Source organism: Pecten maximus, chromosome 3, assembly GCF_902652985.1.
Source record: "Pecten maximus chromosome 3, xPecMax1.1, whole genome shotgun sequence".
Classification (NCBI taxonomy): Eukaryota; Metazoa; Mollusca; class Bivalvia; order Pectinida; family Pectinidae; genus Pecten; species Pecten maximus.
The window spans coordinates 21,246,865-21,274,635 of NC_047017.1; the positions used below are offsets into that span (position 1 = coordinate 21,246,865).

The following is a 27,771-nucleotide window of genomic DNA, read 5'->3' on the forward strand; positions in this document are numbered from 1 at the left end:
GGGACAAACATATAGGGATTAGAGTCTCTCACTTATTTAGAGGCTGATAGAGTGTGAGCTTTTTTTATTTGTGCAGTGAGCCTTGAAGACATGACTACGACGTCACTGTATCAATACTACGTACACACATATACCAGCAGACATTGGTAAAATTGCATCTGCTATGGATGTGAAATTAAGTTAACTTTTTTCAAAATTGTTCGCTATTAAACTTGATCAAGCAATGTAAATGTATTCAGCCTTTAATTGATTCGAATTCGTTAATGAAAGGAATCTGAAGAACTTTGGAGAAAACTTCCTTAGAAATAAAGTAGATTAATATCTCTGTAACAAAAAAGTGTCTTAAAAATCAATCTCTGCATGTGGAATTTATTCAGCTTTTTACCGATTCAAAATTGAAATGATTGCACTAGAATCTTTAGAGAAAAATAGTTCACAATAAGGTAGTGTAGTTAACTTGATGTCATCTTGCACATTGGTACGCCTTACTAACAAAGAGACAGTTTCTAATTTCTGTATGTATGTCCCTAATTTCTGTATGTATGTCCCAGCCTTTATAAAACAAAACAATTTTTGGATTTTGACAAAATAATCTATTGATTTATATATAATTCAGTATATATACTTTATTTACTTATAATAAACAACTTTCTGTTTGAACAGTTTTCGTTTTTTTTTTTTATTAGTTTCTTGTTTTTTATAAGTGTGCTTTACAGTAAATGGTGATTTCAGGCATTATTCAATTCAAAAATTATTTTATTATTCCAAATATATACAAATACATGTTCAATATACATACAATCAATAAACCTAATTATATTAGAAATTTAAATATTATTTATGTATATTATTATCATTTGTTAAGTTTTTAAATATTTATATATATGAAATAATAGGATCAGACAACAGGATTGCCCTATATAAGTCTTTTCCATAGACCGGTTGCAGATAGGTATAATAATTATACATAGTCTAAACAGCACACCTTTCACACTCACTTCCACACAATTTCATAAAGGAGAGACATGGAAAACAATGATGAGCAACATATATAATCATAATAGTTGAAATCTTTTAGTGCTCTTTATACCGGTATATAAGTAAACATGATTTAAGATATATAGGTTAATTTCTTGAGATAAATCTATATCGCCACATAAAAGTATATGTAAATTAATAAATCCCACACGATTGTATATAGAAGTAGTGATATTATAGAACCAGTGAAAATCAGTTGTTTATAATTATCAAAAAAAGTGCAGTTTAATATATTATCAGTAAAATATTTTAAAATCTGAAATTTTGATCTCTGCATTCAGATCTAGAGATACTGCCCTAAAACCCATACAGGTTATAATTAAATTTTCTCTCCGTCATGTCTGCTATGCAGTCTGCCATCAGAATGTAGACAGTCTGCTTAGTTAATTTCTCTACTTAGTAAATAACCAATTTTTGGGTCACAGTTAAGTAGATGACCATGAGTGTTACAGACCTCAGTATTGGGCCTCTTCTATTCAGATTCAAATTGAAAAGGTTTTGATTCATATTTTCCAGGGTGATAGCTTTAGAGGATTGTCGAGAAAAATGGTTTGGGATGTCGTGAATGCAAACTTTGAAGGAGATGAGACGGTTAATTTTGGGCCAAGGAAGGAATCTGGTATAGCTCTGTATCAAATAGACACAATAGCGACTGTTTCCCCCAGGAATGAGGTTTGTAATAATGAAAACAACAGCTGCTTTCTAAAATGTCTAGAAAAAACAAACTTTTGCATTTTCTTGAAATTCAATATGTTGGTGAAAATTGTGGAGAAAAAAACCCCAGAAAAAAGAAAGAAACAAATATCCATCACCAGTCCTCAAAACTGCAGGTCAAGGAATTCGAAGGGACCTATTTTTCAAAAATGTATAAAAAAAAATTAAATATCACTGATAAGAATGATCTTCCGAAATAATTTTTTGAACAATTAAAAAATAAAACTTAACAATTAAAATTTTGTATTTAATGTTTAACAATGATCTCATTCTGATATTTCTAGGCTATGGTTCAGAGCTCCCCTCGGATTGTGACGTCAATACTTGGGGAACTATCATGCATTGCTGTGGAAATGCATGCATCCTTATTCAAGGACTGTCAATTTTCTGGCACACTGGAATTAGGTAGAACAAATCTATCTATAATATAGCTTCTAAATATTTTGTGATCAACAGCAAATTTTTTTTTTTGTGAAAAAAATAAATATGATTGTAAATTAGATACAGGATTGACAAAAGAATATAGTTCGAATTACGTAAACCAACAGCAGTTGTTAAATCATAGAACAATACTAATTGCAAATATTTGTGGACTAGAATGATTGTTTTGAATGGTATGATCATGATGGAATAAACATATGATGTGATGAATTGTTAATGTAGAGGCACCAGTAGAGGAGTTGGAGTGGAGTCCAGATGGATGCTTGCTGGTCATTGGAGATGTCCAAGGGAAAATCTACGTGATTAATTCTGATACAATGGAGACTGTTTACTCCTCTGTAAGTTATTCCAAACCTGATGAGAATAACAGAAAATATATTAATCAACCATCAAATTTATAAAAATGTATATAGTACATGTATTTAAACTGTCGATGGTCTGATTCACTACCTTCTGAAACATTGTCCAACCCCACCCCCTTGGTATTGATGTATATAATATGTTTCAGTGTGATTCATAATAACCTGTTTTATGTCGCATCACACCACCTTCCCTAAGCAAATCCCTATTGAATTAATAAGTGTAATTATTCAGGTAACAAGAAGGGCCTTATTCTGCTAACTCTCGTAATTGACACACAGATATATTTAGATACACATCTGTCTAGTAGCCACATTATGTGTGTTGTAGATATTCACAAGTGATAATATGTGTTGTGTTGTAGAGAGTGTGCCAACAAGGGCCAGGAGGAAACGCCTTCAGCAGAATTACATTCTACAGCAGAACTGATTGTATGTTACTGAAATAACGTGTGTTCCTTTGTCAGGTTCATACCAGTTGTACCAAATAGATACAGTATCATGTAATGGAACGCAATTGAATATCAAGCAAGTTCCCAAGATGGAGGCCATCGCTTACTTAAAACATAAAAACTGATTATTTTCCTTTTTTCCAACATAATGGTCATAAAATCAATACCCGAACTGTTCAGTCAAACATTGACTAATTAAATTCATAAAATTTCATTGCAAATTGAGAATACCAGTCTCATTTTTTTTTTTTTTAAAGTACTTTTGCTTGACAAATGAAGAATCAAAGTTTAGCTATCTTGGATCCATGTGGTACGTTTGAAAAAACGATCCACAAGAGTAAATCCGGTCTTGTTGGAACAGTGTATTCCATTATGAGAACAACAGATTTGTACAGATACAACTGGTACGAACTCGATAAAGGCAGGCATGGATAGATAAATTAGAATTCAGCTACCCAACTAACTTGTCTATAGCCACCTCTTATTAGATTTAAAACGAAAACAATAATCAGACATGTATAGCTATAATGTAGAGACCAACCAACCAATTGTTTTCCCATAGACCTTAGTGTTAACGTTTTGGATTATTTCATTCAAATTCTTGAATTGAATATGACGATTATGGTTTATAACAAAAGTTTAGGGTCTGATATAACACCTAATCAAAAAAAAAAGTTGGGTCCTTCAGCTCAAATTTTCTCCAGGGTAGCCATTTTGAAAATAGGTGAATTTCGCAGTAAAAAGTCTCAAAAATCTTAAATGTTTACCTGTTTACTACTATTGCGTGAACTTTTGGGAAAAAAACCAATCGGACTTACGAAATTTATATCAACATTTCTTATTGATAGTTACCTATCAGGCTACATATCTATTTTCTCACTTCATAACATACTGGCCAATCAGTGGCTGCCAGACATTTTATCCTTGGCTCAACGTTCTATACACAGGGGCTGTTTCAAAAATATATTTTTTCAATTGGTTGGTTGTTCCCTATAGTATCTTTCACATTTTTCAAATATAACTTTTCTGGAACAGGATAGAACCATAGGCTATGCTATCAAAATATGCAGTGCCTGACTGCAAGTCTTAGGCTGGTAGGTTGATTCTTCTATTGGTACCGGATATGAAATTCTTAAGAGAAAACCACATTAAAATTGAGTTAATTTTGAAATGTAAATTTTAATATCTTGATAAGCTTTGAATTTAAAGGGATGGCTTTTGGTTAATAGCCAAGTATAGAAATCGTGCTACTCAGAAATATAAACAAATAAGATATAGAATAAAGATCAGGGGGAGATAACTCAATGTTATCTCCTCCACCCCCTAATTTCTGGTCTTTTTGTAAAAAATGAAGAAAAAAAAGCCGAACGAGAAAAATATTAGGAGTAGAGCCATTATTTAGATAAAAGAGTCGAAACACAGACACAGAACACGGAACCGGGCAAGTGACAACAAAAAAAAAATCAGATATATCATCAAACACTTAACTGGGGTAGTGACAACAGAACAACCAAACACATCACCGAATACCGAATCGGGGTAGTGACAACAGAACAACCAGACACACACCCACACATTGAACCGGGGTAGTGCCAGCAGTACAACCAGCATACCACCGTACCCCGAGCCACGATATATACCGCTACCATTGAAATATAGAATGTATGTCCGTATCTGTCCGGTCTATGGTCCTCCTTGTAACACTACATGTGTCATATTTTCATCATCAATCCCCCCTGAATCTCAATTTCTCTCTAAATTCTGCTACAATGCCTCCAAGATGAGAATCCCGTCCGAAAATGTGCTAGTCGGTCCCATCATCTGGTTTCCAGGGACGCTAGATGGCAAAAAATGTCATATGAGGTAGCTATATGTAGAGACCAACCAACCAATTGTTTTCCCATAGACCTTAGTGTTAACGTTTTGGATTATTTCATTCAAATTCTTGAATTGAATATGACGATTATGGTTTATAACAAAAGTTTAGGGTCTGATATAACACCTAATCAAAAAAAAAAGTTGGGTCCTTCAGCTCAAATTTTCTCCAGGGTAGCCATTTTGAAAATAGGTGAATTTCGCAGTAAAAATTCTCAAAAATCTTAAATGTTTACCTGTTTACTACTATTACGTGAACTTTTGGGAAAAAAACCAATCGGACTTACGAAATTTATATCAACATTTCTTATTGATAGTTACCTATCAGGCTACATATCTATTTTCTCACTTCATAACATACTGACCAATCAGTGGCTGCCAGACATTTTATCCTTGGCTCAACGTTCTATACACAGGGGCTGTTTCAAAAATATATTTTTTCAATTGGTTGGTTGTTCCCTATAGCATCTTTCACATTTTTCAAATATAACTTTTCTGGAACAGGATAGAACCATAGGCTATGCTATCAAAATATGCAGTGCCTGACTGCAAGTCTTAGGCTGGTAGGTTGATTCTTCTATTGGTACCGGATATGAAATTCTTAAGAGAAAACCACATTAAAATTGAGTTAATTTTGAAATGTAAATTTTAATATCTTGATAAGCTTTGAATTTAAAGGGATGGCTTTTGGTTAATAGCCAAGTATAGAAATCGTGCTACTCAGAAATATAAACAAATAAGATATAGAATAAAGATCAGGGGGAGATAACTCAATGTTATCTCCTCCACCCCCTAATTTCTGGTCTTTTTGTAAAAAATGGAGAAAAAAAAGCCGAACGAGAAAAATATTAGGAGTAGAGCCATTATTTAGATAAAAGAGTCGAAACACAGACACAGAACACGGAACCGGGCAAGTGACAACAAAAAAAAAATCAGATATATCATCAAACACTTAACTGGGGTAGTGACAACAGAACAACCAAACACATCACCGAATACCGAATCGGGGTAGTGACAACAGAACAACCAGACACACACCCACACATTGAACCGGGGTAGTGCCAGCAGTACAACCAGCATACCACCGTACCCCGAGCCACGATATATACCGCTACCATTGAAATATAGAATGTATGTCCGTATCTGTCCGGTCTATGGTCCTCCTTGTAACACTACATGTGTCATATTTTCATCATCAATCCCCCCTGAATCTCAATTTCTCTCTAAATTCTGCTACAATGCCTCCAAGATGAGAATCCCGTCCGAAAATGTGCTAGTCGGTCCCATCATCTGGTTTCCAGGGACGCTAGATGGCAAAAAATGTCATATGCGGTAGCTATATGTAGAGACCAACCAACCAATTGTTTTCCCATAGACCTTAGTGTTAACGTTTTGGATTATTTCATTCAAATTCTTGAATTGAATATGACGATTATGGTTTATAACAAAAGTTTAGGGTCTGATATAACACCTAATCAAAAAAAAAAGTTGGGTCCTTCAGCTCAAATTTTCTCCAGGGTAGCCATTTTGAAAATAGGTGAATTTCGCAGTAAAAATTCTCAAAAATCTTAAATGTTTACCTGTTTACTACTATTACGTGAACTTTTGGGAAAAAAACCAATCGGACTTACGAAATTTATATCAACATTTCTTATTGATAGTTACCTATCAGGCTACATATCTATTTTCTCACTTCATAACATACTGGACAATCAGTGGCTGCCAGACATTTTATCCTTGGCTCAACGTTCTATACACAGGGGCTGTTTCAAAAATATATTTTTTCAATTGGTTGGTTGTTCCCTATAGCATCTTTCACATTTTTCAAATATAACTTTTCTGGAACAGGATAGAACCATAGGCTATGCTATCAAAATATGCAGTGCCTGACTGCAAGTCTTAGGCTGGTAGGTTGATTCTTCTATTGGTACCGGATATGAAATTCTTAAGAGAAAACCACATTAAAATTGAGTTAATTTTGAAATGTAAATTTTAATATCTTGATAAGCTTTGAATTTAAAGGGATGGCTTTTGGTTAATAGCCAAGTATAGAAATCGTGCTACTCAGAAATATAAACAAATAAGATATAGAATAAAGATCAGGGGGAGATAACTCAATGTTATCTCCTCCACCCCCTAATTTCTGGTCTTTTTGTAAAAAATGAAGAAAAAAAAGCCGAACGAGAAAAATATTAGGAGTAGAGCCATTATTTAGATAAAAGAGTCGAAACACAGACACAGAACACGGAACCGGGCAAGTGACAACAAAAAAAAATCAGATATATCATCAAACACTTAACTGGGGTAGTGACAACAGAACAACCAAACACATCACCGAATACCGAATCGGGGTAGTGACAACAGAACAACCAGACACACACCCACACATTGAACCGGGGTAGTGCCAGCAGTACAACCAGCATACCACCGTACCCCGAGCCACGATATATACCGCTACCATTGAAATATAGAATGTATGTCCGTATCTGTCCGGTCTATGGTCCTCCTTGTAACACTACATGTGTCATATTTTCATCATCAATCCCCCCTGAATCTCAATTTCTCTCTAAATTCTGCTACAATGCCTCCAAGATGAGAATCCCGTCCGAAAATGTGCTAGTCGGTCCCATCATCTGGTTTCCAGGGACGCTAGATGGCAAAAAATGTCATATGCGGTAGCTATATGTAGAGACCAACCAACCAATTGTTTTCCCATAGACCTTAGTGTTAACGTTTTGGATTATTTCATTCAAATTCTTGAATTGAATATGACGATTATGGTTTATAACAAAAGTTTAGGGTCTGATATAACACCTAATCAAAAAAAAAAGTTGGGTCCTTCAGCTCAAATTTTCTCCAGGGTAGCCATTTTGAAAATAGGTGAATTTCGCAGTAAAAATTCTCAAAAATCTTAAATGTTTACCTGTTTACTACTATTACGTGAACTTTTGGGAAAAAAACCAATCGGACTTACGAAATTTATATCAACATTTCTTATTGATAGTTACCTATCAGGCTACATATCTATTTTCTCACTTCATAACATACTGGCCAATCAGTGGCTGCCAGACATTTTATCCTTGGCTCAACGTTCTATACACAGGAGCTGTTTCAAAAATATATTTTTTCAATTGGTTGGTTGTTCCCTATATATAGCTATATACAATTATGATACAAGTTTTACCAATATTACAAGTATGCCCTGTACTTAGTAAAGTTGTTTATGCCCTGTACTTAGTAAAGATGTTTATGCCCTGTACTAAGTAAGATCTTTATGCCTTGTACTTAGTAAAGATGTTTATGCCCTGTACTTATTATAGATTTTTATGCCCTGTACTTAGTAAAGATCTTTATGCCCTGTACTTAGTAAAGATCTTTATGCCTTGTACTTAGTAAAGTTGTTTATGCCCTGTACTTAGTAAAGATGTTTATGCCCTGTACTTAGTAAGATCTTTATGCCTTATACTTAGTAAAGATCTTTATGCCTTGTACTTAGTAAAGATGTTTATGCCCTGTACTTAGTATATATCTTTATGCCCTGTACTTAGTAAAGATCTTTATGCCCTGTACTTAGTAAAGATCTTCATGCCCTGTACTTAGTAAAGATGTTTATGCCCTGTACTTAGTAAAGATCTTTATGCCCTGTACTCAGTAAAGTTGTTTATGCCCTGTACTTAGTAAAGATGTTTATGCCCTGTACTTAGTAAGATCTTTATGCCTTGTACTTAGTAAAGATGTTTATGCCCTGTACTTATTATAGATTTTTATGCCCTGTACTTAGTAAAGATCTTTATGCCCTGTACTTAGTAAAGATCTTTATGCCTTGTACTTAGTAAAGATCGTTATGCCTTGTACTTAGTAAAGTTGTTTATGCCCTGTACTCAGTAAAGATGTTTATGCCCTGTACTTAGTAAGATCTTTATGCCTTGTACTTAGTAAAGATGTGTATGCCTTGTACTTAGTAAAGATGTTAATGCCCTGTACTTAGTATATATCTTTATGCCCTGTACTTAGTAAAGATCTTTATGCCCTGTACTTAGTGAAGATCTTTATGCCCTGTACTTAGTGAAGATCTTTATGTCCTGTACTTAGTAAAGATCTTTATGCCCTGTACTTAGTAAAGATGTTTATGCCCTGTACTTAGTAAAGATCTTTATGTCCTGTACTTAGTAAAGATCTTTATGCCCTGTACTTAGTAAAGATGTTTATGCCCTGTACTTAGTAAAGATCTTTATGCCCTGTACTTAGTTAAGATCTTTATGCCCTGTACTTAGTAAAGATCTTTATGCCCTGTACTTAGTTAAGATCTTTATGCCCTGTACTTAGTAAGATCTTTATGCCCTGTACTTTGTAAAGATCTTTATGCCCTGTACTTAGTAAAGATCTTTATTACAAGTCTACTGATGCCTTTATTACTTCATTGGTTGTATATTACATTTAAATTACACCAGGCTCCAATTAACCTTCCCACGTGACAGATTGAGTGCCATGCCATCAGGCCCTATGGACCTCTTGTTTCTCTTTGCAGTTGAGTATGACCTACTGATCCTGAGCAGCAGTGGACAACTGATGGTTCTATCCGAGTTGACACCAAACATTTTTCTATCGGGTAACTATTGAATAAAGATACAATATAAGGTTATTCCAGTAAAACATCTATCCCAGTAGGGGATTCCAGAAAATAATCAAACATATGATGGATTCTCAACAAAATGTAGTCATTATATTTCAAGTTTTAGTTTTGTAGTTTATTCTCTATGTATAATGTGAAAAAAACCATCAGTTTGAAAAAAATTACTTCATTTATAAGGATTTAGAGGATGAGTTTGCATGATATGTAATAAGGTAAAATACTGAATGATTGTTTTAATCTCTTGATTTCCTAGTTTTAAATTTCATTATTTTCTTGAGATGAATTGATACATGGCATCACATATAGCACGAACATGTTGATTTCTGAGGTTTATATAAAAAAGATGTTTTGTAATCATCCAGTATATCACAGGTTTTGTGTTAATATACAATTCTCTTGTTTAATTTATTCCTACAGAAGACAAAAGTAAAACAGCTTTATCAATTAAGGACAAGATGAACATTATCCAGACAGGAGACCTGCATACTGAGGGAGTGACAGATGTCGTCACAATCGGGGACACCATCATTACAATGGTAATGTGTGTCAGAGAATCCTAGGCCAAACCAGGTCCCGGTTTCATCTGTTTTTCCTTAATTTTAAGAAATTCCTTAACATAAACTTTTCCATAGAAAAACATTGGATATAGAATTTTTTTTAAAAAGTTATGTAAATAAGATGTTTTCCTTAAATCCAGTAGTGCTTTCTCATGAGAGATTTTAATTGAAGGAATTTCGTTAAAGTTATTAAATGTTGTTGAAACTGGGGCTAGGCAATTTTACATGACTGGGCCCACCTCTTCCTTATATACAGACGTTTGTCCAGGCTGTTCAAACTAAATACATGTGTATTCTGTATTCATGGGTAAAACAAAGCTTTCCTAAAGGCTCAATGTTTTCATACACCACTTGTTAAGAAAATGATTGATTGATATTGAAAGTCGGTGATAAGTGTTACAAACTCTTTAGATGATTATATTTTTCCTATATTTAAGCCTCTTGTATAGTGGCATTCTCTTCCAGTGCAGAAATAATTTGAAAATGATCTCAATTTGATTTAGGGTTGCGGAAAACGGATATTGGCTGCCTGGGAGTATGAGAATGGCTGCCTTCAGCTGACTAATGAAATCTGCAGTAGTATGTTAAATGGTACGGTAAAAACTGACACAATCCAGAGTTGATCACCACAGTGTTTAAATTCTCATTATTTACTGCAAGTTTAATAGACATCATTACAAGAAACAATTCATTGGCAATGATCCTCATCAAAACCTAAAATCTGAAATTTGATAAATTTCTAGGACGTTATTTTTGTATCTAACCAATGTTCTCTAAGCAGATGGGCTGTAATAGTTTGTTTGGTAGAATATCTGACTAATTCAAACTCAGTGAAGATTTAAGGTGTAAGGTTTGATCCCTATATATATGGGTTATTTCGCAGTCTCTCTGAAGGTTGATATCATAGACTGTCCTGTGATACGTAGGGATAAAATCATAAGCTATCACATGGAGACCCTACCTCACAATTAAATGTCAGTGATTTTTAATATAACCAGGTAAGTAGTCGGTGATATCAAGAATTTGAATCTTCGTAGATTTAAAAAAAAAAAATTCTTAAATTACAAAAGCAAATATTTCAACAACAAAAACTTAAATGATGTACATGTATTTTGTTTTACTTAACCAGGTTCTGGGATTTTACAAGGAAAAGTAACGACTGACGGAGTCCATCTCTTCCTACTCGACTGTAATGTAGGTTTATTTAGTAACATACATGAAAGCAGCAATATATGTATGTCTACATCATTATTCAGATTTCAAATGTTCCTGTTTATCTGCTGTGCATTTCAATTGAAAATTCAAGTAAAGAATTGTTAACTTCTGTATGATTGAAACATTTTCTCCCTAATGCTATCTCTGGTTTAAACAATGTCTTACGAAGGATTGGTTTGGTTTGTTTTGTTTAACATCCTATCAACAGATATTTCATGAAGGAAAAAATCAGTTTTGTTAGCTACATAGTTTAGGATGATTCTCTTTATAAATGAATTCAGTTGTTGACAATATTTGTCCTGTAATTGCAGCATACTCTGAGTTTGTGGAATCTACCAACCCTTATACTGTTGAAAGAATGGAAAAATCTAGATGTGGAACAATTCCAGCTTCTGGAGACCAAAGATGTGAAAGACCAGAGGTCAGGAGACTCTCTATATGTACTTTGTTAACTTGTATAAACGATAACCCACTGTCGATAGATCCTGAGGATTTTATTATCCACTTATGTCAATTTCCCTTATTGTTACGATTTAAAAATTACCTGTAGGAGAAAATAGAAAGCACAAAATATGGTAAATTTGTATAAACGATAACCTACTGTCGATAGATCCTGAGGATTTTATAATCCACTTAAGTCAATTTCCCTTTATTATATTTTCATGATATAAAAATAATGAGAAAATAGAATGCACAAAATATGGTAAAGTAACCAGAAATAGAAATGGTAATTAGGTTTGGCTTTTCTTACAACACCAAGTCTTGAAATAGTTAACTACAAACCAACAAAGCCATGTAGATCAAAATAACTTTGATTATTATTGTTGAAATGTAAACTGATGTCAGGCAAATTTAGTTATGGATCAGAATGTAATATTTTATCTACAGCCTTGAAGGGATGAAGCTTGTAATCCTCACCATGACGAAGGACTGGAGAAGTACTTTGGTCATCCAAAACCTTCCTGACTGTCAGAACATCTACACCCTACAGCTGAATGCTCCATCTGTCATCTCCAAATGTCTCACCATCCAGGTAGCTTTTCAACTCTATATAACCAGTTTTCTTGATGTTGAATCGTTAATTTCCACAGTCATATGTAAGCTGTGCGTTTTGGCTGTTTTATTTGATCAAAGCCATCATAGAGACCACCTTTGTTAATCTAGGTCATTTCTTTATTAGCTCACCCTGTTGCCCTGGTGTCATTGTCTCAACCCAAAACGTAAGATTTTGGGGTATGTTTTTAGAAAGTTTACAAGTCCATAAGTAAACTTACCACATTCTTCCAAAAGAAAAATTCATTGCAAGCATAATATAGCTACATGAATAATAAAAAATTATGTTGTTGAGTGTGTCATACAATATTTATTGATTGAGGGGATATAGGGCAAAACCGGTCAACAGCTATTTGAAATTACCATATTTATTCTCAAATACCTAGTAAACCCACTTCCATTGTGTAAAAGACATGGGAAGGGCTTATTTGTTAACCTCTTGAGCTTTAAATTGATAATGTAAAAATGAAGATGGAGGGGTGGACTTATTAGTAGGCAGGGGCTTGTTTGCAAATAAATATGGTACTATATTGTTGTGTTAATATTACACAAGATCCTCTGTTGTAGGAAACCTTGTATGTTGCCGAATGTTGTGGAGAGCCGAGGTAAATAGCTTTTATAACAAGGTTCTTTGGTTCTCACACTGATATAATGTACAAGTCAGTTGTTAAAATATATTTGTTTCTGTAAAGGAGTGTCTCTAAAGCCTAGGTCAAACATGTGTTAAAATATGTAGCTTAACATACTCAGAATGATAATTACAAGTTAAGTTAAACTATGGCAAGCTACATCAGTATAAGTACATTAAGGTATTTAACGCAAGTATGATCATGGCTTTCTCAAAATACATCTGAAGAATGATGATTTTGTGTCAAATAAATCTGGATGATTTGTGGATATTTTTGGTTCTGATAGATGTATATTTTAATAATTCACCCAGGAATGAATATAATATGATGTAGGATTTTTCTCTGGAATTAAAAAAAAGGTTCTCATGAGAAAGCTTGTGTCTATTTCTATTGTATTTTTACTTTCCAAGATAATGCCTGTTTCTGATTTCTGTTGTAGCTCTCCAGAATCTGTGTCCACTGTACGGTTCCGCTGTCTAACAGAGACCAATCCACAGACAAGGTATAATTTTACTCTTGCATATCAGACTATGTACTTTTTATTAGTAGTGTTTATCATCTTACATCAGGCTGACTGGCCTTTAAAATCAATTACAGGTAAGAATAAAACTATTTCATTTCTTGCAAAAACTAGAAGCATATACAGGGGGACACTCAGTCAGTTAAGATGCCGGCCACATAACCTTAGGTGAAGATCCAAGAGGAGTGGTTCAACGCTCCCTACCTGTGTCGGTTTCTGTTTCTAGGGACGTCGAGAAATGAGCCATTCTTTGCTGTCTTGGTTGTGTCCTTGGACAAGACACATTACCCTTATTGCTCTGGATGGCATTCGACCGGCCTCTTGTTCAGTGAGGTAGTCACCAACTACTACAAGGAGACCCTGCCTTAAGATGACCCTGGCTGTTCACAGGGCGATAAACCAGCAAACAAACAAATTTATCATAAACCTTTATTGTATAGTAATGCATTAAAACTTCATTTTAAGAACTCTCCTTCATATCAGCTTAAACAAGTGTTGACAGACTATCGGTAGTGATAAGCTCTGTATCTAACTTGTTGCTCTCTTTTGCAGATTGTATCGTATACTGCACAAGAATCAGTTTGAGGAGGCTGAACAATTTGCCAAGATCTTTGGACTCAACACAGAGGTAGTTTACACCACATTTATAATATGAAATACGGTAGATGGATGTGGTAATGAAATGATATATTTCATTTCATATTTTATCAAATTTTTAAAGCTTCTGAATTCCTTGGGGCTATTCCAGTAAATGTCTACCCAACGGAAGGACTCCAGATTTGTCAAACTAGGACCACCCACTGAAGTGATTTTAATTCAGACAGTACTGTATAATATGCTGTTTTCTCCAGCACCCACCATGTGTAGAATTTCCTCATTGCTGGAATCCTCTACTAGGATATTGAGTATACTGAAATAGACCTTAATCATACCATATATACTAATATTTTGTTCTGAATCCATTTTACGAAATACCTGATACCACACAGGTCTGTATGATGACATTTATGAAGTTTTGATGCACTTATATATATTCTTATTTATATTAAATGTCCAATAGACTAATCTTTAAACATTTAACACCAACTATCCATTCATGACACAGACATATTTTAATGTTTGTGATCCACCAGTCTCAGAATCAAAACTGTTCTGCACTCTGAAGCAAAACATATATACCAGTTCAAACCAATTTTTCAGTCAATTTACATGTAGTGTTTTCATATCAAATTTGTTAACATACAGTTTAATGATGAACTGCAACTTTAATGACAGATTGTTCAAAAGAAGAAGTTGGAACACTTACTGGAACAGCTGTCACCGTGGAACGTGATGAAGTACGGAGAAGACAAGATCTCCGAGATGATAGAACAGCTGTGGATATGTATGGATCTCATTAATGTAAATATGTTTGGAAATGTTTCTTTAAATCTTAGTGTGCCATCATCACAAGCATGAATTCCTGTTTATGGTCAGTCAGCTTAAGAATGAGCCTAATGCATAAAGAATATCTATAGAGCAAGAGGTCAGGTCCTTATATTTAAAAACAGAAATTTAATACCTTTTAACATATTCAATATTTTTACTTATATGTTTGAGCAATTGCAACTGCTATGTGGATTGAATCAATGGCTATGTGGATTAAACCAACTACTACACTATGTGGATTAAACCAACTACTACACTGTGGATTAAATTTGCATCAATGAAGCTCTACTAAACGCAGCTGCAGCTGCTGAATTATACTATTTTCATGCTGTGTTTTTGTTAAATATCGGGTTAGGGAGTTTTGTATCATCCATGTCTAGGTATCTGTATATGCTGTATTGATTAAACTGGGGTGCCATTCAAAATTGTAGTCAGTTGAATTTGTGTTGTAACTTCATCATCTTTTACCAGCCTGTCTGCTGAGCTGGGAATATCGATTTCATGGTCTTCTCTTAATAACATTTGGAATTGCCAAGTTTGTTAAAATCAGTATTCCCGTTTTAAAACAAGAAGGATGAAAGAAATAAAGAGTTTTCAGATTTGGAAATCATTAAGCAGTGTCTGTGTATTTCTGCAATGCCTTAAATGTAGTTTTATAGATGTGTGATTCTTCACTGAAAACCACTGACCACTTTAAATATGTTTTCAGGATGATTGCCATGTGTGTGAACTAGGGATGAGGTCTACCTTACCTGAAATGGACTCTACTAGGAAGTTGTTGTCGTACTGTAGGAAACGGGTACAATAGGATTTTTCATTCTAATCAAATTCTGTTAGTACTACACATGACTCTTTAATGATTTAAGATTTTAGTGTCATTTATCCTACTGGATAGTTCTGATAATATAAAATGTCAACAGTACCAGCATTTAATTTTTTTTACCACATTTAATGAAAAAATTAAGTTTATTGAATTAATCCATCAATCAGAACAAAAGAAAGAGAAAGAATAAATAAGTAAATAAAACAAACAAGAAATATCTTTAAAAAAGATAAACGGCATAGTTTTAATGCTGGTGGTTATAATGTAAAACTACTGGTGAAATAAATTAATGAACTACATTTTAATTAATAAATGCGCAGTTTCAGCACGGATAACAAAATTATATCAGTTTGAATCATTTTTGTGATAATAGGACTGCAAATGTGTCATTTGAATAGATGCATCCACTTATTCAGCTTGCATTCAATTTAAAAGGGACATTACGGTAAAAACGTTGCATTTTTCACTGTCCCAATGTTCACAGTCAATCCCTATGTCCAGCTTGACCACTCGATTTAGTTGGTAATCCCCCTCTTAATTTAGCGCGGAAATTATTTTTAAATCATTACGTGACTGTTTTGAAATCGTGGCAACACAAATAGACGATAGTTTACAAGGCGATATCTATATTCCATCTGGGTTAGTTGGATAGCGATATTATACAGTGGTTTAAATGTTAAATAACACGTTCTGTATATATTACGGCACACATATTTATGTGTAAATAAGTGTAAACACTGTTCATATAGTATAGTGACAGTAGCGATATACTGGTACAGACTGTGTAAATATTACAGAGCTTGTGGAACTATTACCGAGTTTGTGTTAATATATCAGAGTTTGTGTAAATTTTACCGAGATTGTCATGACCTACTATCAAACAATCAAGCAGAATACGAGCGGCGTCCGTATTACTGCTGTTTTCATGTTTGAACTGTTACAATCTATTGTACTGATTCCAAAGTTTAATTCTAGGATTGTGTTTGACCCATTTTCCTATTATTCTCTTCATTGCGGAAGCTGTTATCGTTTCCAACCGCAGTCGATTCACATTGGAAGCCATTTTTGTTTCCATGTGTTTAGTTTGTTGTGCGCATGCGTTTATATGTCACAAAATTTGCATATTCAGAGTGATAACCTTTTAATAATTGATAATTGATGTTTTTATGTACATACATCATCAAATTCGAATGGTTATTGTTCAGAAGGTTATTTTTTTTAAAAGATATACCAAACAATATGATAGAAAATACAAAATAAATATTGGTTTACCGTGAGGTCCCTTTAACTTTGTTTCGTTTTTAACTGTATATCTGCATTTTGCATTGACCGCTACATTGACCAATCACGTACTTCATCTTGACAAGAAACGCCACCTGTCGCGTCATATACGGGGCCAAAACAAAATTAGACGGCTATGCCGAAAACTAAATGCTTTTTGGTAATGTTAAAATTGATTGAAATTAATGCTTTCAGCTGGAAAAGTATGCTAAGTCCATTACTGATGAGGGTGACAAAAAACTTCAACAGACCTTAATGAGCAAGGTAATGTGACCATCTCTTAAGTTACAGATACTTGTAAAACTTAACTTGAATAGACTTTGTATAAAAAATTAATGTAAAAGTTTATGAATTGAAAATTTCTATTGCAATTTATAAAATATATTTATAAAACTGTGCCATCTAGTCTGTATACTTACAGTTCACTAAAGCTTAAGGTTGATTCCTGAAATGGATGTGAAAGTTATTGGATCATCCACTTAGATATTTGGGTTTCCACATTCAGGTCTCCTGCATCCTTTTATCCCTACTGATTTGTATCACTTGAGACAACTTGTTCAAGAAATGTCGTAAAATGTCCAAGTAAAAAAAACCAAAAACATCTGTATTCTAGGGATTGAAAACTTTCAGTTCTGCATATGACAATGATACCTTGGTCCATAGCCCTGAAAATGTATGTTCTTTTATCAATAGATTGAGAAAATCTGTCTTTGTCCTGTTTCAGTTGTTGGATATCCAGAACAGATTGGTTACATTTGGAATAGCCTTTGGTGAAGGGGCATTCAGGTTTGTTTTAAAATTTATATGCACTGCCCCTTTAATCTTTACTGGTATATCAGAATTTTATCTCAACTTTTCCAAAGGAATGATTAGAAAAACTTATGATGAGGCAGACTCCATCATCTATTCGTAATGAAAAGGATAAACAAGGAAAAAAAGACACAAAATGGAAATAGAAATTGAGATTTTGCTTCCTCAAACTTTCTAGACCGATCTCAAGACCACTAAGAGCAGAGGGACAGTGCCCTGTAGAGGAAAAATGTTTATGAAGTGTTTCAACCCTACAATTTTATAAAGGGAAGGTGTTTCCACTGTAAAGGAATAAAGCCCACTAGGTAAACATAAAATGTGGATGTTCATTTGTTAACAGCCAAAATGAAGATGAATTATCCTTGGTACCATTATATTTGATAGTGTAGTTGGCCTATGTACCGAGAGGCAGAACTAAACTTACTGTAGATAAGAATACTATGCCAGTATCGTTAAACAGCTGAAATACCTTGGTGAGCTTTTGGGTCTCTTGTAAGAATGTCTAGATGAAAATTTGTGGTATGAATAGTACTGGCTGTCCTGCCTACAGACCCATCTATTGAAAACGTTCGAGTCCTAAATAATGATATTAAGTGTCTTAAGCAAACTAAAAAAATTCATTCTTCCTGAAATAATTCTATTTCTAGCTGAAATTTTTAGGTCACCTGAGACGAAGTGTCAGTTGACCTATTGTGATCCCCTTTTGTCCGGTGTCGTCCGGCGTCCTTCGTAAACAATTTACATTTTCAACTTCTTCTCAATTACCAACAGGCCCAGAGACCTGATATTGGGTCTGTAGCATGATGGGATGAAGGGCTACCAAGTTTGTTCAAATGGATGATCTTGACCTTCATTCAAGGTCACAGGGGTCAAATATGCTAAAATCTGTGAACGACTTCTTCTTGCTAACCAAAAGGCCCAGAGACCTAATATTGGGCCTGTAGCATGCTGGGATGAAGGACTACCAAGTTTGTTCAAATGGATGACCTTGACCTTCATTCAAGGTCACAAGGGTCAAATATGCTAAAATCTGTGAACGACTTCTTCTTGATAACCAAAAGGCCCAGAGACCTGATATTGGGCCTGTAGCATGCTGGGATGAAGGGCTACCAAGTTTGTTCAAATGGATGACCTTGACTTTCATTCAAGGTCACAAGGGTCAAATATGCTAAAATCTTTGAACAACTTCTTCTTAATAACCAAAAGGCTCAGAGACCTGATATTGGACCTGTAGCATGCTGGGATGAAGGGCTACCACGTTTTGTTCAAATGGATGACCTTGACCTTCATCCAAGGTCACAGGGGTCAAATATGCTAAAATCTTTGAATGACTTCTTCTTGATAACCAAAAAGCCCAAACACCTAATATTAGGCCTGTAGCATGCTGGGATGAAGGGCTACCAAGTTTGTTCAAATGGATGACCTTGACCTTTGTTCAAGGTCACATGGGTCAAATATGCGGAAATCTTTTAATGACTTCTTCTTGATAACTAAATGGCCCATAGACCTAATACTTGGCCTGTAGCATGCTGGGATGAAGGGCTACCAAGTTTGTTCAAATGGATGACCTTGACCTTTGTTCAAGGTCACAGGGGTCAAATATGCTTAAATCTTTAAATGACTTCTTTTTGATAACCAAAAGGCCCAGAGACCCAATATTAGGTCTGTAGCATGCTGGGATGAAAGGCTACCAAGTTTGTTCAAATGGATGACCTTGACCTTTGTTCAAGGTCACAGGGGGTCAAATGTGCTAATATATATCAAAACTCAGGTGACTGTTAAGGCCCATGGGCCTCTTTTAAAAATTATTTCCTATTAATAACATTACGTTCTGATCCTATGTTAACAGTGGAGAGAAGTGGGATGTGTTTTTGAAGACGGACCTCCTACAACAGGCCACGATGCTGTTTGACCAGAGGAATCTGTTGGCTGGACTGGTGATATGGATAAGACATGAGGTATATATATACTATTACTTAATACAGTAATCTAGGGGAAAGGAGTTTGAAAACGGGATACAAGATATTTTCAAGGATGATAAAAATCGGAAAACAAAGAAAATTTTCCAATTATGAAAGATATATAGAGGTTACACAACGAGTGGTTGTTGGATATGGAATTTATTTCACTCGAGTAAGTTATTTTTTAAAAGTTACAAAAGACACGAGCTTTAGCGAGTGTTTTTTGCAACTTTTAAAAAATAACTTACTCGTGTGAAATAAATTCCATATCCAACAATTTCGAGTCGTGTGACCTGTTTCTACCACAATAATATCGGCTTGAATCAAAGGGAAACGTGGCTAAGTATAATTTCGCATATGCAAATAAAGTGTACCAGTGACGTCCGGGACCCGGTGATGTGACGTCATTAGATTATTGATGACGTCAATAATAATTGCAGCTTGGGTCAAAGTTCACCGTGTTAGCCAATCAAAATGCGTACAGAGTTTATGCCACGTGTGGCATAAACAGATTGTTAAGCAACAGCTGTAATGATTAACTGATGGTCTGAGAGTTGAATAACACAGGGTATTGTGGTAGAAAGTTTGTTTAGTTTAGTTAGGTATTATTTAACGTTTTATCAACAGCTAAGGTCATTTAAGGATAGCCTCCCCTGTGTGAGCGATGCATGTATTGTATGTATGTTTTGGGAGGCTGTGGAAGGTTTGTTCATCTCCTTGTGGTAGTACAAAACTGATGCCAACTTTATAGTGCTATCATACTGATTCATACTGCCAAAGACACTCAACAGGACACCCTACCCGGTCTCATTATACTGACAACAGCCAATTAAGATTTCCCACTCTCGAAAATGTTAACTGCTAAAAAAAAAAGTAGTGACTAACATTTTTACCTTCCATCTCGAAAACAGAAGGGGAGCCTATGTTGTCACCCAAGTGTCAACAAGTTTTTTTTGGTACAAGTGTTGAAAGGTATTGGTAAACTCCTGAGTAATAGAGTTCTTATATATGGTTTCAGGACATTAAGAAAAATAAAGTTGCTAGAAAGAAAAGAAAAGATAAAACCCTGAATTTAATCACCCCATGGCAAAAGAAAGCTATAAAACTCTACCTAAAATTTGTTTCTATTTCTGAGGATATACTTTGATGTTTAATCCTTTTCCACCACCAGGCTGAATGGCATACTAATCTGACAGCGCCACTGATCAGTAAGGTGTTGTCATGGTTACCAGAACAAGTAACAGCCAAAGAGGTGCTTGGTTTGATGAGAGATACACTCATACCATCGATATCAAGATTACACCCAGACTCACTGGTAAGTAGTCTAAGAAAACTACACTTATTTCACAGTTAATAATTTAAAAACTCCAGGTCTCCACAATGAACAAGTACACACATTTTCCCCAAAGTATGTTGTATCAAGTCAATGTAAACCAAATAATTTGATACCTGGTATTTGAATGATTAAAAATGCTGATTTTTTAATCGGAAAAAAATAAATAAGGAGTCGTCTTTCAGTTGCCAAAAAATTCTCATTTTCAAAAATATGAGAGTTTCTTATACAAAAAGAATGATTTTTACCATAACTTCTGAAACTATTAGATACAATATGACCATTATTGAACATCTGCACTCAAAGTATATAGGTTTTTGGACCTCAATACACCTCCTAAGGCATTGAAAATATATATGTTTAATTTTTCCTTTGCATTTTCATAGGCACTTCTTGTTGACTGGATTATACAGAAGGCAAAGAACATGGAGCTACAGGAAAAGGTACAACAGGTTCCACTATATCAATTAGTGTAAAAGAGATTGACTACTTGTTCCTGAACAAATGATTTGTAGTACTGTCTATATTGGTGTTGCATGACTTAGCATGGTAACCTAGGAAAATAGGTCAAATTGACTGCAGTAGAATTATCATCACATCATTGATCATTTTGTCATTGTCACCTGCAAAATAGCAGGTGAAATATAGGTATCACTAAGTCGGCGTCTGCAGAGATATCCGTGAGATAAGTGAAGTTCCCTTGAGTCGATCAAACTCAAACTTTATGCGGATCTTCCTTACCAAAAGTACTTGCTTGAGAAAGCTTTTCAGGTCGGAAGGTCAAAGATCAAGGTTCCTGTTACTATAAATAGTAAATCTGTAAACTAAAACAAAAAAAATATTTTCCTTGTGATAACAAGTTCCATTGGGCCCATCAAACTCTATCTTTGTACAGGTTTTCCTTACCACAAGTGCTTGCATAGGGTTCTTTTTTAAAACTGGTCCATAGGTCTAAGGTCAAGGTCACTGTAACTATAAATAGAAAATCTGTCTCCGTGTTATAACTCTCGTAATCACCCAGTTTGCTGTGCAGGCGACATTAACTTCCATGGAATTCTTGTTTGGTGTACTTTCTGTTTTCAGGCTGCCTGGCCAATGAATGCCATCACTTTCCTCAAGTCCATCCATAAAAGTTTGTGCCGAGTAACAAGAATTAGCCACTCTGACTATTTATGTACAGCGTCTGACATGGCCTACAGGGTAAGTTTGTTTTACTGTGATAATGCTGGGGGTCCAGCTTCATTAGTGATCAAAATTATTCTTATTAACAAAAATAAAGAGTGTTATAATTGAATTGTATGTGCACAGCTTTGTTTTATGGAATGTACTTATATATATGACATGTGACTTTGTAGTTATTACAACTTTGTTGTTGCAGACCAGTCTCAACCCAGCAGCCATCACAGAACCTATACATGTCCTTATCACGAACCTGAAACACCTACATGATCTCCACACCAAGTACAGGTGTAAACTCACCTATGGACAGTTTATACAGGTATGTCATCATCAGGTACATCAGGTGTTTATACAGGTATGTCATCATCAGGTTTTTATAAAGGTATGTCATCATCAGGTGTTTATAAAGGTATGTCATCATCAGGCGTTTATACAGGTATGTCATCATCAGGTACATCAGGTGTTTATACAGGTGTGTCATCATCATGTGTTTATACAGGTGTGTCATCATCAGGTACATCAGATGTTTGTACAGGTGTGTCATCATCGGGTACATTAGATGTTTATACAGGTATGTCATCATGAGGTGTTTATACAGGTATGTCATCATGAGGTGTTTATACAGGTATGTCATCATGAGGTGTTTATACAGGTGTGTCATCATCGGGTGTTTATACAGGTGTGTCATCATCAGGTACATCAGATGTTTATACAGGTGTGTCATCATCAGGTGTTTATACAGGTATGTCATCATCAGGTGTTTATACAGGTGTGTCATCATCAGGTACATCAGATGTTTATACAGGTATGTCATCATCAGGTGTGTATACAGGTATGTTATCATCAGGTGTTTATACAGGTATGTCATACAGATGTTTATACAGGTATGTCATCATCAGGTGTTTATACAGGCATGTCATCATCAGGTGTTTATACAGGTATGTCATCATCAGGTGTTTATACAGGTGTGTCATCATCGGGTGTTTATACAGGTGTGTCATCATGGGGTGTTTATACAGGTGTGTCATCATCAGGTACATCAGGTGTTTATACAGGTGTGTCATCATCAGGTACATCAGATGGCGACAGGCGGCCATCTTAGATTTTGACTATTGCAGGTTGTTCCTGCTATATTGTACTTATATCACGTTATTGAAAGAAGAGTGAAAGAATGAAAAAGAAGAGAAAAAATCAGTCTTTCATTTCACTGATATAGATCATTCATTGGTGGGCGCCAAGATCCCTCAGGGATCTCTTGTTTTAAAGTGATTTTCCTAATGAAAGGACAGATTCATGACTTATTTTAACCTTTTAGGAGACGACAGAGAGTGTCACCTTCCGGATGTTAGATGAAGTGGTAGCAGTAGAGTTGATGGACCAAACGCTGGACACATACATTCGACCCTATATGAGGGAGCATGGACTGAAAGAAGACAGCATATTCTCGCAGTATATCAAGGTGAGTGTATCTAGACGTGTGTACCTCCAGTATATCTAGACGTGTGTACCGCCCAGTATATCTAGACGTGTGTACCGCCCAGTATATCTAGACGTGTGTACCGCCCAGTGTATCTGGACGTGTGTACCTCCAGTATATCTAGACGTGTGTACCTCCAGTATATCTAGACGTGTGTACCTCCAGTATATCTAGACGTGTGTACCTCCCAGTGTATCTAGACGTGTGTACCTCCCAGTGTATCTAGACGTGTGTACCTCCCAGTGTATCTAGACGTGTGTACCTCCCAGTATATCTAGACGTGTGTACCTCCCAGTGTATCTAGATGTGTGTACCCCCCAGTGTATCTAGACGTGTGTACCCCCCAGTATATCTAGACGTGTGTACCCCCCAGTATATCTAGACGTGTGTACCTCCAGTGTATCTAGACGTGTGTACCTCCCAGTATATCTAGACGTGTGCACCTCCAGTATATCCAGACGTGTGTACCTCCCAGTATATCTAGACGTGTGTACCTCCAGTGTATCTAGACGTGTGTACCTCCCAGTGTATCTAGACGTGTGTACCTCCAGTATATCTAGACGTGTGTACCTCCAGTGTATCTAGACGTGTGTACCTCCCAGTGTATCTAGACGTGTGTACCTCCCAGTGTATCTAGACGTGTGTACCTCCCAGTATATCTAGACGTGTGTACCTCCCAGTGTATCTAGACGTGTGTACCTCCCAGTGTATCTAGACGTGTGTACCTCCAGCTTATCTAGACGTGTGTACCTCCCAGTGTATCTAGACGTGTGTACCTCCCAGTGTATCTAGACGTGTGTACCTCCAGTGTATCTAGACGTGTGTACCTCCCAGTGTATCTAGACGTGTGTACCTCCCAGTGTATCTAGACGTGTGTACCTCCCAGTGTATCTAGACGTGTGTACCTCCCAGTGTATCTAGACGTGTGTACCTCCCAGTGTATCTAGACGTGTGTACCTCCCAGTGTATCTAGACGTGTGTACCTCCCAGTGTATCTAGACGTGTGTACCTCCCAGTGTATCTAGACGTGTGTACCTCCCAGTATATCTAGACGTGTGTACCTCCCAGTGTATCTAGACGTGTGTTCCTCCCAGTATAACGGAGCAGTGATTGACAAATTGACTTTAAAATATAAATTGAGGTCTGCTTTGCCATTTGACAGATGGCTTAGGGACCTTACAGTGGAAATATACTTTAGTCAAGTGTTTAAATCCTGCTTTTCTACACAGATGAAGGGATTGTAACCAAATTTGGTCTGAATTATCATTGAGGGAAGAGGGTCTCAATATTGTACAATGGGAAGGTCTGGGAAATACATTAGATGTTGAAGTTGAATGATTTTCTATAGAATTTGCTATGAATCATCTTTGGAACCAAGGAATCAAATATGTTTTTCTTAAAGTGAGAAACAGATCCCAAAATGGGAAAATCATTGTAACTGTACTTGTGCTGGAAATACAGTCCCTTTTGGCCTCTTGGTATTTAGTATAAAATTCTGCCTGGAATTATGCATATTGTGATAACGTTTTTAGGATTTACTGGAGAGAGTTGGAGCAGTTACCACATACCGCAGTGAGACGCCGTGGGAGGCCAAAGTTATCGCCGTTACTAACCGGATATCAGGATCAGAGGTATTTTATTGTATTAATCTGGTCATCATTCAGGTGATGTACCCAGACTGGAATCAGCTCGCTAAGGTCGAAAATTATGTAGATTGGAAATATTTCAAATATTCATAATTCAACTTCTGTAAGGTACAACTTAATACAGATTGAAAATGTATCAATACAAATTTGTATATAATTGATCAGATTTAAAAGTTTAAATCACTTTTGAAATTCCTGTTATTATTGGAATCGAGAAATGTTTTGTTTCTGATAAATAACTATCTAAAAAAAAAAGAAATTGAAAGCTACTTTGTACAGAGCTAGCAGTGATAGTGATAGCTATAAATAGGTATAAATTAGACTAAGGTAAGGCTAGCAGCTGATACCAGTATAGTAACATTGTGACTGGTACACTTTTCCTATTCCACTGAGTATCCAATGCTTGATCACTCAGTTAATGCATGACATCTGGGCTGATGAACATTTCTTAGTTAATTAAATGACCCTGTGTTTTAGGAGAAATGTGATGCTATCACAGAGGCAATGAAGTGGGCACCCATCCCGTGGAGTAAAGAGATTGATCAACTTGTCAAAGCTGGGCTGGAGCTAAACCATCCCAAGTATGTTCTGGCATCTACTTTTGTTATTCCTTAGGGTGGTGAAGTGGCACAGTGGTAACACTTGCTTTTCACCTATGTGGCTGGGGTTCGATTCCCTGACCGGTCGTGAAAAGGTATGGGGTCACCTGCCCGACCACGTGGGTTTTCCCTGGGTACTCCGGTTTATTCCCTTGAAAGGAATTATCTTGGATCAAAGTCTCAAAGTAGAATTATCATTGGTTTATCTATAACTAGTATTTCTTTTTTGAAGGTAACGTTAACTAAATAGCTATTCCCCACAAGTGTTTATGAAAACCATGATAGAAAATGTAGAAATTGAGATAAGTAGCTGTAAAGTCAAAGTAAGGCATTAAAGCACACAGTTTTACAGTAAATATTGCAGCACCTGCCTTATCTTAATTTGAATTTTATTTTCCATTTTACTGTAATTTTCACGCTAATTGTGTAAGAATTAATTATTAATTATGTTCTGTTTGATTTTCATGTTAATCTAATGTCCTGTTTGTTTTTCATTTTAATCTAATGTCCTGATTGTATTTCGTGACAGAGTTGTTCAACTCCAGAAACAATGCCATATTGTGGAGGTGAAGAAGTTGATGCTCAAGTATGATCTCAAGAATATGGCTGTGCCTGACCGCACCAATGCAGATGTAAGTCTTATCCAGTTAAATGCTGATAATTTGAATTAAACATATGCGCAGTTCAAGATTTATTTACAAAAAACCTTTTCAGAAATGTACTTAAGAAACATTAATTTTTGAAGCTCAGGAATATTTGTGTTTACTCATTATTTTGTGTTTTTCATTTCGATTCTCACGATATGTACTGTGTTAAACAGAGACTCCTATTTCTGATACTGAGTCAAAACAGTGAGGGATGTATGGAAGATGCTCTCAGTGTAATGGAATCCTACAACATCAAAATGGAGAAAGATCTCTACATCTTCAGACTGCGAATTCTCATCACTAAAGACAAGGTAATCATGTGTACATCCGTAGGCTTCGACTCCTCACCACTAAAGATAATCATATGTACAGCTTCAGACTCCGAGTCTACAACTTCAGGCTCAGAGTCTACAACTTCAGGCTCAGAGTCTACAACTTCAGGCTCTGAGCCCTCATCACTAAACATAATCACATTTACATCTTCTGACTCTTTGAGTCCTCACCGCTAAATAAAATCTTATGTGCAACAGCGCATGATTAATTAAATTTAAATCACTGCATCTGCTAGGGATCGAACCCGAAACCTCTGGCTTACTATACTAGTCTTACTCTCAACTGATCGAGCTAAAGAGAAAATCTCCCTAGCCGAGCGGTATATTCCGGCTAGTATTTACCAGGGTTACACATGTATACATCAGACTTCGAGTCCTCACCACTAAAGAGAAGGTTTTAAATCAAAGCTACATAAAAGTTATAAGGCTCTGAGTCCTTGTCACTTGACAGTGTATAATACGATGTAATGTTACATGTGCAATTCATTTCACAGTGTTATTGTACTAACCTCTAGCAATATTTCTCTAAAAACAGACATAGATCAGTTCCAGATTTAGTTATGCCTCATAATCGTTAAACAATGGTGTCCTCAAAAGACGATGTATATTTAGATAATTTTTTACACTGTGTCACAAATATAGAATTATTTTTATATGAATTGTATGATTTGAAAACATTAGAAAGACTGACACGATACGACAGCACAAATCATGATACATATTAATTTGTCTGTTGGGTGAAAACCATGCAAGTTCTACCTTGAATAGT

General features: G+C 35.6%; 1 protein-coding gene across 1 annotated transcript in view; it reads left to right on the forward strand.

Annotated features, from left to right (window-relative positions):
- LOC117323544 (kinetochore-associated protein 1-like) overlaps positions 1–27,771 on the forward strand; it is a 54,167-nt gene that overhangs the window by 829 nt on the left and 25,567 nt on the right. The window contains exons 2-28 of the mRNA XM_033878821.1: positions 1,555–1,710; positions 2,037–2,157; positions 2,416–2,531; positions 2,918–2,984; positions 9,408–9,488; positions 9,930–10,048; positions 10,573–10,660; positions 11,199–11,263; positions 11,596–11,705; positions 12,173–12,317; positions 12,905–12,942; positions 13,406–13,468; positions 14,039–14,114; positions 14,762–14,887; positions 15,624–15,713; positions 17,214–17,282; positions 17,743–17,804; positions 19,678–19,786; positions 20,961–21,104; positions 21,509–21,565; positions 22,206–22,322; positions 22,501–22,620; positions 23,617–23,760; positions 25,311–25,409; positions 25,902–26,005; positions 26,553–26,655; positions 26,844–26,981. Coding sequence (XP_033734712.1) covers positions 1,585–1,710; positions 2,037–2,157; positions 2,416–2,531; positions 2,918–2,984; positions 9,408–9,488; positions 9,930–10,048; positions 10,573–10,660; positions 11,199–11,263; positions 11,596–11,705; positions 12,173–12,317; positions 12,905–12,942; positions 13,406–13,468; positions 14,039–14,114; positions 14,762–14,887; positions 15,624–15,713; positions 17,214–17,282; positions 17,743–17,804; positions 19,678–19,786; positions 20,961–21,104; positions 21,509–21,565; positions 22,206–22,322; positions 22,501–22,620; positions 23,617–23,760; positions 25,311–25,409; positions 25,902–26,005; positions 26,553–26,655; positions 26,844–26,981 — 2,697 coding nt within the window. The 5' untranslated portion in view covers positions 1,555–1,584. The remainder of the gene's footprint in view (positions 1–1,554; positions 1,711–2,036; positions 2,158–2,415; positions 2,532–2,917; positions 2,985–9,407; positions 9,489–9,929; positions 10,049–10,572; positions 10,661–11,198; positions 11,264–11,595; positions 11,706–12,172; positions 12,318–12,904; positions 12,943–13,405; positions 13,469–14,038; positions 14,115–14,761; positions 14,888–15,623; positions 15,714–17,213; positions 17,283–17,742; positions 17,805–19,677; positions 19,787–20,960; positions 21,105–21,508; positions 21,566–22,205; positions 22,323–22,500; positions 22,621–23,616; positions 23,761–25,310; positions 25,410–25,901; positions 26,006–26,552; positions 26,656–26,843; positions 26,982–27,771) is intronic.